At 43.0% G+C, this 17,838-nt stretch overlaps 1 protein-coding gene across 2 annotated transcripts in view; it reads right to left on the bottom strand.

Moving 5' to 3' along the window:
* Positions 1-17,838, bottom strand: part of TBC1D12 (TBC1 domain family member 12) — an 86,441-nt gene that overhangs the window by 21,569 nt on the left and 47,034 nt on the right. For both annotated transcript variants that reach the window (XM_074999545.1, XM_074999546.1), the window contains exons 3-4: positions 13,613-13,728; positions 7,048-7,130 (exon numbers count right to left, since the gene is read on the bottom strand). In XM_074999545.1, the coding sequence (XP_074855646.1) occupies positions 7,048-7,130; positions 13,613-13,728 (199 nt within the window). The remainder of the gene's footprint in view (positions 1-7,047; positions 7,131-13,612; positions 13,729-17,838) is intronic.

Below are 17,838 nucleotides of genomic sequence, written 5' to 3'. Positions count from 1 at the left end.
CTTCTTCACATCCATCAGTTAGAACTGTTGGCCTTGGCTACTGAGTACTTTATTAAAATATCTGTTACATTTTCATTAAAAATAGCTTATTTTATGGTACCACCACTTAAGCATCTTCAGCTTTTCTTTTTGGTAAAGCCATTCTCTCTTATCTCTATTGTATCTCTTCAATACAAAATTTATGTTCCTCCACACACCACCAATGCAGCATGCATTGTTGTTCCAAATGTCATCACCTGCGCATGCCTTTTTTAAAAGATGGACTGTTAAGATTCTGGAGCAAAAGACAACTGTATCAGCCTAGTCTAAAGGTTCTGCTGGAAAAAGAAAACATTTCCTTCACTGCCTGTGTAAAACTATTTCACTACCTTTAATTTTTGTAAAAAGCCATACTTTTTCCATTATTCTTAACTGGAACCTAGGAAACAACTCTGTTGATAAGATCATTTTGACCGTGTTGAGCAAATGAGAGGAAGAGCACAATAATAGGCCATTTTTGTCGCTGAAGTTATCAGATGCAACTCGATATGCACAAGGAGCAGATCTGTGAGAAAGAACTATTTTTAGTGTTTTTTCAAAGCAGAAACTCTCATCCTGCACATGTTGTGTGACCCCATATAATCAAATAGTTGCTCTTTAAACATATTAACATTTTGCTTTCATTCTTAAATATGGAAGAGGTGCTCTGGTACATGTTACCATATAAAAATTATAATTTGCTTTCGTTTGGTTTTTTTTGTGTTTTTAAAGATAACAGGATTTCTAGTTTTTCTTTACAGGATATGATTAAAAAATGGAATAAAAACACTGCTACTGCTTGTTCAGCAATCATGCACCTTATAAATCAGCAGATCACAATCCCAAGAGAATTCTGCATCCAACACTATTCAGAAAGTAGCTGTCTGTTAACCCATTAACAGCATAAATACTCCTGAAAGAACAGTGACCCACATCTACTACTGTTTTCAAAATGGCATGGAATTTTTCCTCAAGCCATGTGAGTGCCAATTTTTAGATTGCTGTACAGTACTGTATAATTTGATAAAGTGTTCATATTAAAATAATCTCAGGAGAAAACTAGTGGAGAATACATATGTATAAGCAAAAGTTCTTTTCTTAGAGCAAAGTCTCTGACAAGACAAGATATCATCATCAGTCTTCAAAGATACTGAGCTTCTCAGAATTTTAATTAATTTTCCGAGAAACCCCAGAGGGCTTCTATGCAAAATTTACTCAAATTTACAACTTAATTAAATGAAGCCAGTAGTCTGGGCCATCAGACATTGAATTAGAACTGAAGAAGCTCTCTTTTAGCATTATTAGCCCTGCTGTACACAGAATTGTCCAGTAAAGTAAGTTCTACACCACATTACTCCTCCATTGTAGCTGTTTATCCTGAGAATCTGAATTTACAGTACTTTTTATACACTGGAGAATTCCATCATTTCCTGTATAGCTACAGTAAATTATAGCTAGAGCATTAACAATAATGAAGTTTAAAACCTGAACATCTACATTCTAAATCCATTTTCAGTTAAGCTGTTTTCTGAAATTATCACAAATTGGGATTCAGTTTAATTTGCTTTCCCTCTGCCAGGAAGAGGTCTTTGTTTTTCTTTAAGACTATTTTTTAATTCAGTTCTTGATTATATTAAGAGCAAAATTAATTTTCCTACGATAAAAAGGATATTCTTCCCTCTTTTGCTTGCTTGAGAGAGAACGCTAGTGCTGAAATGGCAAAACATAAAATATAGAATATGCTTTCACTGGACTGTGCAGAGGCTTTAAGGAAGTGATATTCTGTTGAAAACTGATCTGGATCCAGTAGTCTTAAAGCCACAGAAAATTTGGCATGTTCAGTTGAAAGGTTAGTTTATAACCACTATTTATAGAAGGCAAGCTATTCCACACACCTTATCTAGGTGGACTAGGCCACTTGCAGTAAAACACTGCATGAAACACACGCATTTTATAAAATAATCATCAGGCCATAAAGAGTCTAACACACACAAGGTCTGCAGGAGTATTCATCTGATGCAGTGCACCTTTTGTAAGATGTAGAGTGAATATGGCAAAGTTCTGCATTCTCTTGCCTTAGTCACTGTACATCTTTTAAGATATGCAAGGTAGGAAACCTAACCTCAGTCCTCAAACTTTGTAGGATCTATTGAGCAGGAGGATTCCTTAGGGGATGTCTACACTAGGAAATTAGGTCAAACTTGTTAAAGTCGATTTTGTAGCACCCATATTTGTAAAGTTCAGGGTGCATGTCTACACAGCACTTGAAGCTGATGGCGTGCATCCCCATTAGGGAGGGCAGCTTCTACTTTGTCAGCAATGCATTGTGGGTACCTGTCCAACAATTCCCTCTGCCCCCTTGCATTGTGGGTTACGCTCCCAGTGTTTAATGAGACAAAATGCCACAGGTGATTCTGGGTGTGCGTCGCCAGCCACCCACAGTGCACTTCTTCCCACCCCCACCCCTTTGCAAAGCAATGGCAAAAAGTGTTTTCACACCCTGTTTTCATATCTGTGCAGGCACCATTGCAAGGCTGGTCTGTCCAGCTTCAAACTGTTATGACAAGTATTATGAACACCTCACACATTGTGCTGTAGTATATGCAGAAAGTAAGCAGCTGTCAAAACAATGAAGATTGATGACACAGACACACAAATGTAAAACACTAGAGGAGGAATGGGGGATGCTGGCTGTACTCGATGCTTGGTACAGAGGAGCGCCAGTTCTGGTTCCACAAAACAAGCTCAGGCTGGTGGAGCTGCAGGTATGGGATGATCAGCAGTGGCTACAAACCTTCCACATGCATAAGGCAAATTGTTTTCCCCTGCCCTGAAGCAAAGCAATACCAGAATGAGACCTGCTCTGACAGTTCAGAATCGAATGGCAACAGCTTTGTGGAATCCTGAAATACCAGACAGCTATGCATCAGTGGCAATCAGCAGTGGAGGCTGCTGTGATCCAGATAGCCAAGGCAATCAATACACCTCTCTGCAAAGGACAGTGACTCTGGGAACTGTGCACGAAATAGTGGATGATTTTGATGCGAATGGGTTCTTTAACTGTGTTGAGGCAATAGACGGAATGCCCAGCCCTACTGTGGTACCAGATCACCTTGACACAGAGTACGTGAACTGCAAGGGGTAGTCCTCCATAGTGCTGCAAGCACTGGTGCATCACAAGGGTAATTTCACTTGATATTAACATGGGATGATCAGGAAAGGTGCATGACATGCACATCTTTAGGAACTCTGGGCTGTTCAGAAAGCTACAGAATGGAACTTTTTCCCCAGACCAGAAAGTCACCATTGCAGACATGGAGATAATAGTGTTCATGGGTGACCCAGCTTGACCCTTGGCTCAGGAAGCCACACACAAGTAACCTGGACCACAGTAAGGAGCAATTCAACAACAGGCTGAGCAAGTGCAGGATAGTAGAAGAACGTGCATTTGATCTCTGAAAAAACAGGTTCAGGAGTCTCTTGACTAGGTTACACCTCAGCAGGAGCAACATTCCCCTCATGGGGGCAAATTGCTGTGTATGAGTAAGGGGACATATCATACCAGGCTGGAAGTCACTTGGCTACTAATTATGAGCAGCCAGACACCAAGGCAAGAGAGAGAGAGCACATGAAGGAACACTACTAATGAGGGAGCATTTGAAAAACAGCTTTAGGAATGACCAGACAGCAACATGATAATCAGGTCTGTTCCTCTTAAGAAGGTGGCCCCGGTATGATGGGGTGAATGAGGGGGGAGGGATTACAGGATTTACGTGCCAGCACACAAGCAACGAGGACACTGTTGTTGCGAGTTTAATCATTTTTATTCAGAGGACAGGTAAAGGGGCTCATGGTCAGGACTTTGGGGGTGAATAAGCAAAGTTAAGAAGCATTTTGTCATCACAGGTGGCAGGGGTATGTCAGCATTCGGCTCTGGGAAGCATCTCTGGGAGCAGAATGCAAGGCTCCTGTTAACTTCTGCCCCGCCTCATGCATTTGGGTGTACCAGTGGGGGAAGGGTACGGAACATGGTGAGGAGGGCATTTGGTTCATCATGGGCAGCACTGGGGCTTTGTGCCCCTCTGCCAGGCACCTCATGAGCTGTGTTTCCTGCCTCATCATATGCAACACTTCCTGCTACGTCTGGACTTCACACTGAGCACTCTTTTGTCCTCCTGATCCACCCTCTTCCCTTCCAGCATAGTTCTTCTACATTGGTCTAACTGTGCCTTGTTCATGCACTAATTTTCAATCTTCCTGCACTAATTTTCAATCTTCCTGCACTAATTTTCTCCTTCAGATTTGTGCCAGTCTAATGGCTGGAGGGGAATGGGGAGCTGCAGGCAATGAGCTCACTGTTGATCACACTGCAACAAAACATAAGTGAAGGCCAGACATTAGGGAGATATATTTACTGTAGATGAGAAGAAGTTTTACATCACCCAAAGGAATTTCATGAAAGAGCCTCTCTGGCAAGCAATAGGAATATGTTATACAGACAGACAAATTTTGGCTTTTAAGCATCCTCTGTGCAGCAGAAATTTTAAGGAACCATCTTGACTCAGTTTGCTTCCATCATGATAAGGCGCAGATTGGAGCATGATTGCAAGCCTATGATTCCCAAAGCAGTTTCTGCGCCTGTACATGCTGCAAGTGGGAGGGCTAGAGGGTATAGAGGCTTTCAGGGCTTGGCATGGGCAGTTGCAGTGTGCTTCTCCTTCCTGCTTTGCTGGAGCATTGAGACTTTCCCTTCCACCAGGAGCCCACGAAGCGGGGCAAGGCATGGCAGTGTGGCTTGTGATGCTCTCACAGTCACCATGTGCTTCTCCTCCCTGTTCTGCTGGGGCCTTTTGAGAAGGATTAAAGAGTACCTGTCAGAGATTTATGGAGCTATGCAGGGAGGACTCACATTCTGTCTCTAGAAATGTTGATTTGTTCTGGGGCGAGGGGTGGGGCCTCACACTGTGTTTAAGTGCTGCATCCTTAACCCATCTGTAAAATGATTAAAAATCAGAACTCACCAATTGTGCCCTCCCAGCCATAAGGATCCAGCTATGAAGCATCCTGCGCAAAGGGGATGAGATTCAAAGTTTTCGAAAAAGCCTCCTGAGCAGTCTCTTGGAAAGCATCCATGGACTCTTTAGGGACAGTAGTTGGGTCCCTGCTTACAATCCCATGCAACTGCTCACAGAAGTGGCATGTTTGCAGCTGTCACTCAAAATGCCCATTTGCTTCTTTTGTCTTCTGGTACATCTGTCTGAGCATTGTTATTTTCACATGGCACTGCTGGGCATCCCTGGTGCATCTTTTCCTCCATGCCCTATGCAGTCTTGACATAGATGTCTCTATATCTTCTGTGGATTCACAGTTCTGCCAGAACAGCTTCACCCTATCCACCCCCGTACCCTCCGCCCACCACCACAAAGCAATGAAGGCATCTCCTGCACGCTCTATGCAGGAGCTCATCTGCAACCCTGAGAATTCATGACCAGATTTCTGCTGAGGCATGCTGCCCGTTCTGCTCACCATGCTGGCCAAACAGGAAATTAAACTCAAGGTTGCACAGGCATTTTCCTACACACCTGAAGAGCAGTGGAACTGAAAGTGGGGGTCACATTGGAGCACTGTGAAGCACCTCCAGGAGGCCAAAAACATCAAATTTCACAGCTCTCCCCCATGCTACCCTAAAGTCAAATATGCAGCATCGATTTTGGCATTACTCCTGATGAAAAGCAGGAATAGAAAAGTGACCCTTAGGAGTCCTTAAAGTTAGTGGAACAGACACTGTAGGGTGGACTGATGGCTTAGAATAGACCAACCCTGAATATAGGATGGAGCATCCCGATAAAGTCTAGCTTTTTTTAAAAAAAAACCAAACAAAAAAACACCAAGGTTCTAAGAAATGAAAAGCTATATTCAAAAAACCCCCTTACAGATGCACTGGTACATCCCAGCTGCTAAAGTTAATTATGCACAAGTTTAACTTGACCCTGTGCACACACATTGTGAATCTTAATATTATATTGTATACAGCTTTTTAAAGTACATTTTGTTGAGTACTCAGGCTCTTGTAATAGTCACTATGCATTTTTTACACAAATTACTCATCAACACACACACACAAAATACTACAAGTTTTATTTATGATTGTAGGAAAAACAGAGAATCATATTTTACCACTTGATGACTGTGCACATACTAAGCACAAATAAATTTCTCTAGCCAAGCAATAGCATGTTCAGTGGCATGACAACAGTTCTTCTGGACCACTAAACCTAGTAAGCATGTGTGCATCATCAACTGTATTGTGCCGCAGACCGTCATGAAAGCTCAGCAGTACTGTTTGGCTACACAAAGACATTGTCCAACACAGAACTTGTTCAACAGGGATCACTGGTAATGGGGCAGGTCAAAACTAGGCGGGGGCAGATTGTGGGATCTGTGATGAGGGACCGGTGGGGAATTATTTTTGCCCTAACATGCTGACAGGGTGGATGAGATGATAAAGGATGATAGGATGACAAATGCACAACTTGTAGTTTAAAAATAAAGGGAAGGTGCAAAATTGAAGTCTCTGATACACACGAGAACAAGCTAGGGTTTGCATACGTGTACTTTTTAAAGTTCCTAGACATTCAAATGCATGTGCCCATTTGAAGGTCTGGCTCTAACTAACCAAGCAATAGCTATTGTTATAGTGGTGCTGGGGCAGCTGGAAAGATTTAAGCACCTAGGAAGTTTCCAATAGCTCATACAGCACAAAAAGATAAATCAAAGAGCTGGACACTATATTCAATGCAAGAATCCACTTAAATTTACTTAGGCAGGGATAGAATTAATATAAGTTGAAGCTGGTGTTCTCGTTTAAACTGATTGTGCCTATGAGTTTTGAAGCACAACGCAAATAATAGCCCAAAAATGTAGGTCTTTAATATAAATACCAGCCTAAAAGCTACAAATGCCTTTATTAACTCATTTTTGCTACAGAAAACAGAATTGTATTATTGAGGTTACAATTAGTTAACATACCTCGTTTTTTGGCCTCTGCCACCATTTCATCATATTCTTGTCTGTGACGTAAAGCCTCCTCTATGGATTTGGCAGGAAGATGTCTGAAAACAAGTAATTTCTGAATTCAATCTATGGATGACATTTGGGAACATTTCAAGACAGACTAACTGGTTTCTCTCTCCTTTTTAAGGTAAGTTCACACTTGTGTCAATAATGGAAAATTAAATTTGCTATAGGGAAATATTTGTATACACACAATCTAACAGATAAGTATTTCTCATCATGCTCCTGGCTGTTACTAAAAAGATTAAGTTATTTGTGCTAGATGAAGCAGACTGTGCCAAAGCCAGGAAGAAAACCCAAATCTTCCCAAGTGCCAATCCAGTTCCATTATCATAAAAAAATATCTGCCTTCCTCTCAACCCAGTTGCTGAGGAACAACCTCCAAACGTAGAGAGCTCAGTGCCCATTCAGTCGCTGGTCTCTATTGAAATTGCAAAGGAGTTTGCCAAACACTAGTCACTTGTGCAACGTACACAAAAATACATACTAAACCAGAATATCACTACAATGCAATAATCCAGAGCTTCTATTAAGACAATGTTGTATGTTATTGTAAAACTAGGTACCTTACTATGAACTATAAGCCTTACATACATCAACATTTTTCAGGTCTTGCCAATAAGCTGTTTACCATCAACACATGTACTTAGATGTACAAGCAATGCCTGTTGAAGCAGAGGAGGAGAAAAATGCATTCTGGCAGGCTATGAAAATGCCTGCTAAAATGACCTTCAAGAAGCTCCAAAACTAATTTCATTGAGGCATGCTTGAAAGTCAGGGATTCTTTTATTAGAAAAAAATGCTCTTTTGCTCATCTAGAACCAGGTTGTTGTAACTTAGTGAAACCTCGCAGTTCTTATGGTCTATTTCATATCACTCAAGAAGGTTTGTGTGACGAGAACACTCATTCTGTACCTCCTGTTTCATGGTTCAGTTTCATTGAGCTGTACGGACCTCAATATTTTTGTTCACAGATTGCAAGAAAATATTAGTTTACTGTCCCACACGAGTTTGTATACCTCTGGGAAAAATAACATACAGTAGCTCCTTACTTAGTGTTGTCCCAATTAATATTGCTTATCTATCTGATTATGTGCTCGTTTAAAGGTACACAATGCTCCCTTATAACATCCACCTGCTTTGTCCACTACTTTAAGGATTTTCTGGAAAAAAGCAGCCTGTCCTCAACGGATTTTGAACCAGGTTGGGTCAGCAACTCCCTATCTGCTCCCCTATGTTTTCTGTACTGTATGTGGCCGGGCAGCTGCCCAGCAGCAGTTCAGATATCTCCCCCATTGCCTTGCTGTTCCTGCCCTGTGCCTTGCGGTTGCTTCCAGAAGCCTCCTACTTAGGATGTCCCGACCCTAGCCTTCATTTAAGCCCTCCACATCACACCCTATCTGCATAAAGCAGGATACAACAAAGATCAAGATTATAGAAGGAGCTTGAAGGAAGTTAAAATTTAGCTACTGCTACCTCTCTGAACTTGCTGATCTACTTAAAAGGGAAGTATACTTGAAGTAGGGTCATTTTTAAATGGGCAATGAACATCTGTTTCTCACACTGACTCATTCTGTCTGAACCACATGCCACCCTTGGTACTTGGGAAACGTGGCGCCTTTGCAACTATGTACGTGCTATCTAGAGGAGAGAGTGGTGTGCTCCAGCAGGATAGCATGAGTCAACCACTGTGTTCAGCTTCTGCATGGAAGTGTTTGCAGCCACTATAGTGTGCTTGTTCTTTCCCCTCACTCCTGCCCCAGTCCATGCTACCTTGTAGAGCCTGAGGTTACATTAACATTTTAACCCTTGAAGGTTCAGCTGAGTGCTAGTTCATTATTTAGTAGCAAGACACTTCCTGGGAAATATTTCACCCTGACTCCTCTGTCTCAAACAAGCTTCACAATCATCATTTATGTGTATGGTATTAAATTGTTTAACATTTCCACTGCATACATATATACTGTTTGTCAGGTGAAAGTCTCCCTGAACCCTAAGCACCCCCGCCCCCCACTTACTTTAAGCAAAATGATGTTAACCAAATCCAATTTATTCATAAGAATTAATGTATCATTAATGTATCATTTTTCAGGAACATAAACAAGTTACTGTAATCTAATAAATGGTGGTAAGAATTTAGGGTTAAAATTTACAAATGAAAATTTGAAGTGAAACTGCATAAATGCAATCAAAGTTTTTATCCACCAATAATGAAAGCTAAATCACCAAACTGATGTATTGAGTATTCACAATTATTTGAAATTTAAAGGAAAATTCCTGAAATTCAGAGCAAAAAAAAAAAATCAGAACATTATATATTTCTCCATTATTATCTTCTGAAATGTCTACTTCTCACCGCTTCCAGTATTTCAAAATCAGTGTTGGCTCAGTGGCTTGTATAACGTGGCATCCTACAGTAACAGCACAATTTAGAAGCAATGTCTGATTTCCTAATCTTTGGAGAACATTTTAGAAACTCTCCCCTCCTCCACAGAAGATTTCATCACATTTTAACTCATCCAAATGACTGAAAAACCAATATTCTAGTCTGATAACAGCTTTAAGATAAATGCTGAGCAAGAGTAAATAAATTCAGTAAGACTCTAAAGATAAAGGTTAACATGGTATCTCGCATTCCTGCTTCAGACAGATGAATCTCCTTTTGTTGTACAAGCAACAGCATGGGTTTAATTACCTTTTGCCTCCTTTATTGGTAGGGAGCATTAAAAACCTCAGACTTCAAAGTGCTGAGTGGGAAGCTCTTGAGTGGAGGACAGAGTGGGGAATTCAGTAACCAAACTGGTAATAGCTCAACCCTGATTTCATTTTGGCTACACTTCATCAAAAGAATAAGCATAACTTTTAATGGGACTTCTGAATATGAGTAATAGAAAGATTAAATCTATGTATGCTCCAAAAATACAATCAACTGATGTATGAACATATCATAACATCATAGAACTGGAAGGAGTCATTAAGTCCAGTCCCCTGCACTCATGGCAGGACCAAGCACCAGCTTAGGTTATCCCTGATAGGGGTTTATCTAATCTGTACTTAAAGATCCCCAGTGATGGAGATTCCACAATCTTCTTGTGCAATTTATTCTGATGCTTAACCACTCTGACAGTCAGGAAGTTTTTCTTATGTCCACCCTAATCCACCCTTACTTCTTGCCCTATCAGAGGTTAAACAGAATAATTTTTCTCCCTCCCCCTGATAAGAGTTTTCAAGCACATAAAAGGTTATGTCCACTCTCGGTCTTCTCTTCTCCAGATTAAATAAACCCAGTTCTTTCAATTTTCCCTCCTAGGGCATGTTTTCTAGATCTTTAATTGTTCTTGTTCCTCTTCTTTGGACTTCCTCCAATTTGTCCTCAGCTTTCCTGAAATGCAGCATCCAGAACTGAACACAATACACTAATCCCTTGCTATACAAGCACAATAGGTTCCCAAATTTCTGCTTGTAGGCGAAAACTCATAAGAGTGACACTAAATTCCCATTAAAATACATGTGAAAGTCTCCAGTTCATTCCAAGGGCTTGTAACTTGACATAAACCAGTTGAGTTTAGGTACTCTTCTGACGTATTTGCATAGTTTGGCACCAGAAATAGAATGTAGTGTATGTACGTAGAGCAGGGATTTCCAACCTATGGGTTGGCACCCAAACATAGATCCCATTAGATTTGTTAAAGGTCACCAGCTGGGCAGTTTCCAGCTGCATGTGGCTGTTGAAGAAACTGCAAATGGCTTCTTTACACTGCTGCCTCAGGCAGATATCTATCAACAGCGATAACTGCTGGAGATGGCAGCTCTCTATCACTAGAGACAGCAATTACCTTATTTTTTTAATATAATTGGAGATATACGCATCTCCTAGAGCTGGAAGGGACCTCAGGAGGTCATGTAGTCCAGTCCCCTGCCCTCTTGGCAGGACCAAGCACTATCCCTGACATCTACTTGCCCCAATCCCTAAATGGCTTCCTCAAAGATTGAGCTCAAAAGCCCAGGTTTAGCAGGCCAGTGCTCAAACCACTGAGCTATCCCTTATGCCTGTGTGCTGAAACCTTAACACTTGAGTTAACTGCTGGGAGCAGGAGGGCTGAGGGAGCCACCCAGCCTAGCAGCCCCAATTAAGAGGCTGCAGGAAGAGGAGTGTCTAAGGCTGGGGTTGTCGAGGGATGCAGGGGGGAATCTAAGACTGGGGGAAGTTTGGGGCTGCAGAGAGAGTCTAATGCTGGGGGCAGTTTGAGGCTGCTGGGGGTGGTTTAAGGCTGGAGGCAGTTTGGGACCACAGGGGGCAGTTAAAACCTGGATGAGGGTGAGGGCTGTGGGGCAGGTGGGGGGGGTCTAACACAGTAAACCCCAGAGTTACCCAGGAGTTGTTCCTGCAACCCCTGCGTAACTCGAATTTTCCTGCAAGGGGAGGGGAGCCAAGAACCACCAGGGCTGGTCAGTTTCAGGAGCTGGCACCAGGGGCAGGCTGGTTGCAGTCTCCCCATGGCTTGTGGGGTTGGGAAACTGATCAGCTCATGGCTGGTCAGTTTCATGTTCCCCCGCACTGCAGGAGAGGAAACCAAACTAAGAGTCTTCTCCCTCTCTTCCCCCAGCCAAAGGGCTGTCAGACAGCTTTGTGTCTGAGGGAAGGGAGGGAGAAGGCTCCAGCTGCGAGTCTCCCCTGCCTCCAGTCTCCCAACCTCAGCCAGGGACCCCGCTCATATAAGCGGGGGAAGTTCACTCATATAGGCCATGTCTACACTAGCCCCAAACTTCGAAATGGCCATGCAAGTGGCCATTTCGAAGTTTACCAATGAAGCGCTGAAATACATATTCAGCGCCTCATTAGCATGCGGGCAGCTGCGGCACTTCAAAATTGACGTGCCTCGCCGCCACGCTGCTTGTCCCAACGGGGCTCCTTTTCGAAAGGACCCCGCCTACTTCCAAGTCCCCTTGTTGCCATCTGCTCATAGGAATAAGGGGACTTGGAAGTAGGCGGGGTCCTTTCGAAAAGGAGCCCCGGAGCCCCATCGGGACAAGCAGCGCGGCGGCAAGCCGCATCAATTTCGAAGTGCCGCGGCTGCCCGCATGCTAATGAGGAGCTGAATATGTATTTCAGCGCTTCATTAGTAAACTTCAAAATGGCCATTTCGAAGTTTGGGGCTAGTGTAGACACGGCCATAGTGAATAAAAGGTAGGTATATATGTTCCTTGTTTTAGCAAATACTCACAGCTAAAGTACCTATTAAACAAAGGGTGGGTGTACTCCAGGTGAGGCCTCATCAGCACACAGTAGAATGAAAGAATTGCTTTTTGTATCCTGATTACACCACTCACGTTAACACATCCCAAAAAAAAATTTTTTTTTTGGGCACTACAGTGTTGCACTGTTGACTCATTTAGTTTGTGGTCCACTATGACTCGTAAATCCCTTACCACAGTACTCCTTCCCAAACAGTCATTTCCCATTTTGTATGCATGCAACTGATTGTTCCTTCCTAAGTGGAGTATTTTGCATTTGTCTTTATTGAATGTCATTTTATTTACTTTAGACCATTTCTCTAGTTTGTCCAGATCCTTTTGAATTACAAACCTATCCTCCAAAGCACTTGCATCCCCTCTCAGCTTGGAATCATCTGTAAACTGAGGTACTGATATGTGGGTGTGTATTAAAAAGTAAAAATTCACTGGGAATAGAATGAGCTTACATGAAATTTTAGTATTGCTTTTGTACACTGCATCACCAACTTTCATGCAACTGTAAAATGTTTATATTGTAAGAGATGAAGGAGGGCTCTCTCACAGAAATTCTCTTAGCTTGTAAAAGGTGTTGCAAAAGAAAATTTGAAATAAACTGCAGGGTATCTTTTACCAGAATCAAGTGCCCTAGCTGCTTGTAGGCTAGAAAGTAGATAGGACCGAGTCCACTATGCCACAGTTAGAACCCAATGTATTTAAGTGGTGAGGAAATCTCTTATTTCCTGGCAAAAACAACTTTTTTCCCCATGTGCCAACACTGCATTGTATATTTATACCCAAAATTAGGCCTGTCCAATGACTGGTCTTGGATTATGCTCAAAAAATCACTGGTGCTGACACCCTTTTGGTGGTCTAGCAAATTAAATTCTTTAGGAACCAAGCAATGGATCAATGGTGTTTTAGGAAAGGAGGGAAGTCCTTAAGAGCCTCTCTTATGAGGTAGTCTGTAGTATGAAGTGTTATGAGACTATGTCATAGTCAACTACCTTACAGGACTATGTGATACATAGATAAAATTCTAGCTCCACTGAAGTCAATGGAGGGAAAAAACAACTTTAAAGGTCAGTATTTCATCATTTTAATTGATGTTTCAGATTGAGTAATTGATAAGGAAACTATTCCAGTCTGACCAGTACAGTACTTTGAAAAAGAAAATTGTAAACAGGGTGTCCAAGTTATTTAACCTAATCTGGAGCAGTATGCAGGCTGGAATGCATGTACATCACGTAACTGGCTATTTCATGGCAGAATTAACTACAATACTTACGATGGTCTATCCTCCAAAATAAGAGCAGTAGTTGACAGTGGTTCAAACTCAAAATTTTTACGTCTTGTTGCCTGGGGTGGAGGTTTACATGTTCTTCCTGTTCGTGCTTCATATTCCTAAATAACATCATTAAAAGAAAAAAAAATTTAAATCCTAATTTCAAGCTTCCTGGATGTTTTTACACAATGAATCAATGAGGAAATGACAGTCCAGCCCTAAATGATCTACACCAAGCAGATGTAGCTATTTCACAACCCTTAGGGTATGAAAATGAATGATAATGTTGCATTGATTTTTAAAATGTATCTGGTTACAATGAATCAAGGATTACCTTCTAAATATAAGGATTTCCATGCAACTGAAACTAGAAAAGTTTAAATGTGCTTTAATTCCAGTACCAAGATTCTATTGAAGCAGTCACATGAAGAACTACAAAAGGTACTAATTAAGATGAGTCCTCTAGTTTTCTTGCACATTTTTCATTTCCCTTAGTTGCTGCTTCTGTCTTACCTATATGACCTTCTTACCTCTTACTTTTTGATTTTCACCTTTCCCCAACATCCTTTTTGAATGACAAGGATGTTTTCTTGTTTAAATTTAACTATGCAACACATGGCACTGTAAGCAAAGGTTTTACTTTTATCATTCCATCTGTTTTATACATTTTTTTTAAACTTCGGCATAAGAATGATGTAAACTTTCTAATTAGCTAATATATATTTAAGGAGAGGAGGTAACACATTTCAGATACATGACTGAAACCTGTAACATATATCCTTAATTGACTACCAAGTTATTCAGTGACCGATTCTAACATACAGGATTTTCCTATGTGAAAGCATTCAGCTCAAACCCTAGTGACAATGTTATTTAAACATTCTTTATGCAAAAACTAAATACTAGCATCTCCTCTTTAATTCATTTTCTTTCACTTGCTGCTGTTTAACAGACAGAATATGTAAGGGTGAGTGATTGTTTACAAAGAGGATAGTGGAAGCTTATGGACATTGTAATCAACAACATGTTGAACTATTTTTGGCCAGCATCCTCCACAGCTGACTGTGTTGGACAAGAGCATTTACCAAACCACAGGAGGTCAATATTGTCTCGCAGCACTACCAAAGCTACCACAGCTTAGTGGGCTCTTAGAAGACACTTTGGGGTAAATTAGAGCTAAACAACAGCACAGAACACAGACCCAGGACTGGTGCATGTAAACAAACTTCACGGGAACACAGGAAAGTTGGCCACACCCGTGTAAGTGGTTGTCCTGCTGAATAAAATCATGCCAGATTACAGAGTCTACCAGACAGACAGAGTTCCAAATAAGAGAGGTTCAACCTGTACTAAAAAATAGACCTGCTCTCAAGTTGAGCCTCAAATCTGGTCCATAGTCACAGGAATAAGTTTTAAAAAAAAACACCACCCTACGTTTACCCCAGTATATACAGCGATCCCTTGAAATGCACGATTTTGAGTTGCATTTAACTTGCATTAACGTGAGTTAATCGCAACTCAAAATCCCACTCCCCGTGGCACTGGCTCACCTCCCCCACAGCCCCAGTTCAACCCCCTGGCCCTGGTTCACACCCCCACCTCCACAGCCCAGATCACCACTGCTGCACATGGCTCTGGCTCAACAGCCCTGCCGGCCATGGTTCCACCCTATCCCTGTGGTCCAGCTTACCACCCTCACGTATGACTAACTCAACACCCCTTTGCCCCAGTTCAAACCCCCTATGGCCTGACTCACTACATGAGCATAGCTCTGGCTCACCACCCATATGCAGCTCCAGTTCAAACCCCATGCGCAGCTACAGCTCAGCCTCCCCCCACCTGCGCATGCTTCCAGCACGACTTCATCCCCCAATGCCCCCTACAGCCCTAACCCACCCCAGGCTTAACCCCACTGTCCCCCTCCCATAGCCTCTACCCACCTTCAGGCTTAAACCTCCTGTACTGTCCCCTGCCCCCCACCCCTCCCCAACCCAGGACTTACCTTTCAAAAGGAGCTCCAGGCTCTTGCTGCTTCCCCAGCTGCACAACGTGGGTTCCACCGGGGAAAAAAGCCACCCGACTTACACAAAATTTGAGTTATGCGAGGGTGCATGGGAACGCAGCCCTCACGAAACTCAAGGGACTACTGTGTACTTCTAGACATCAGCCACTTTCAGAAGGAAAAAAACAGTTTACACGAAATTAACTGAAACAAAAATGATGCGTAGCTATTTCCAATAAGTTAATCAAATCCTGTAATGGTAAGTGATAAACTATTGAGAGGCACTTGTATCTCCCGGATTAAGCACAGCAGTCTATTTCAACTATCAGAGGGGTAGCCGTGTTAGTCTGGATCTGTAGCAGCAATGAAGGGTCCTGTGGCACCTTATAGACTAACAGAAAAGTTTAGAGCATGAGCTTTCGTGAGTTAACTCACTTCTTCAGATGCTGGTCCTGGAAATCTGCAAGGCCAGGTATGAATAGGCCAGAGCAAGGCTGGGGATAAGGAGGTTAGCTCAGTCAGGAAGGCTGAGTTGTATTGTCATCAGTAGATCTGGAGGTGTGAACTCCAAGAGAGGGGAAGCTGCTTTTGTATTTAGCCAGTCATTCACAGGCTTTGTTTAATCCTGAGCTGAGGGTATTGAATTTGCAGATGAATTGTAGCTCAGCAATTTCTCTTTGGAGTCTGATGATGCTATACAACCCATCCTGGACAATGATCCCACACTTTCACAGGCCTTGGGAGGCAGACCTATCATTGCTCACAGACAACCTGCCAACCTAAAACAAATCCTAACAAGCAACTATACACCGCACCACAGTCACTCTATCTCAGGGACCCACCCATGCAACAAACCTCGTTGCCAGCTCTGCCCACATATACACACCAGCAACATCATTACAGGACCTAACCGGATCAGCCACACCATCGTGGGTTCATTCAGCTGCACATCTACCAATGTAATTTATGCCATCATGTGCCAGCAATGCCCCTCTGCCATATACATCGGACAAACTGGACAGTCTCTACGTAAAAGAATAAATGCACACAAATCAGACATCAGAAATGGCAATATACAAAAACCCATAGGAGAGCACTTCAATCTCCCAGAACACACAGTACCAGATTTAAAACTAGCTATCCTGCAGCAAAGAAATTTCAAGACCAGACTCCAAAGAGAAATTGCTGAGCTACAATTCATCTGCAAATTCAATACCCTCAGCTCAGGATTAAACAAAGCCTGTGAATGGCTGGCTAAATACAAAAGCAGCTTCCCCTCTCTTGGAGTTCACACCTCCAGATCTACTGATGACAATACAACTCAGCCTTCCTGACTGAGCTAACCTCCTTATCCCCAGCCTTGCTCTGGCCTATTCATACCTGGCCTTGCAGATTTCCAGGACCAGCATCCGAAGAAGTGAGTTAACTCACGAAAGCTCATGCTCTAAACTTTTCTGTTAGTCTATAAGGTACCACAGGACCCTTCGTTGCTGCTACAGTCTATTTCAGACATCATTTCTGCCTGAATTCTAGGTGCAAAAACTTTCTGTTTACAGTAAGCCCTCAAGTTACACAGGGGTCGCATTCCTGCACAACTCAGATTTTTCATGCACATCGAGGGGATGGGAACCAAGCGGCAGCCTCATTCCTAGCCCCCTTGCCCTGGAGGGACCTGGGAAGCTGTCCAGCAATAAGTTTGCCGGGTGCCACAATCAGCAAAGAGAGGGGAACCAAACGGCAGCCTTATTTGGGGCTGCCACTGGGAGCCCAGCCGCTGCACAGCTGCAGGACAGTAGAGGATCCCTAGCCCCCAGCCAGGCACCCCACGGCTTTCGCTGCTGACCAGACACCACCCTGATGGCTTCCAGCCACAGCGCTGAAGGTCTCCCCTCCCACTAGCCATAGAGCCCGCAGCCGGCACTGCCCAGCCAGCTTCCAACTGTGGGACTGCGGGTCTCCCTGGTCCCTGGCCGGGGACCCCACAGCTGGCTCTGCCAGCCAGGCGCTGCCCAGCCAACTTCCAGCCACCGGGTCTTCCCGCTTCCTGGACAGGGACACTGCCCAGTCAGCTTGCAGCCATGGGGCCACAAGACTCTCTGTTGCCCAGCTGAGGACCACACAGTTTTCTGTGCTGGTCAGGTGCTGCCCAGCCAGCTTCCAGCTGAGGGGTTGCAGGGTCTCCCCGCCCCCTCTCACATAAACACAAGATATGCGCATTCAAAACGTG

This window comes from Carettochelys insculpta, chromosome 7, assembly GCF_033958435.1.
Source record: "Carettochelys insculpta isolate YL-2023 chromosome 7, ASM3395843v1, whole genome shotgun sequence".
NCBI classification, from domain to species: domain Eukaryota; kingdom Metazoa; phylum Chordata; order Testudines; family Carettochelyidae; genus Carettochelys; species Carettochelys insculpta.
Note: the sequence above shows the minus strand (reverse complement) of the source record. Positions and strands in the feature narration are given on the sequence as shown.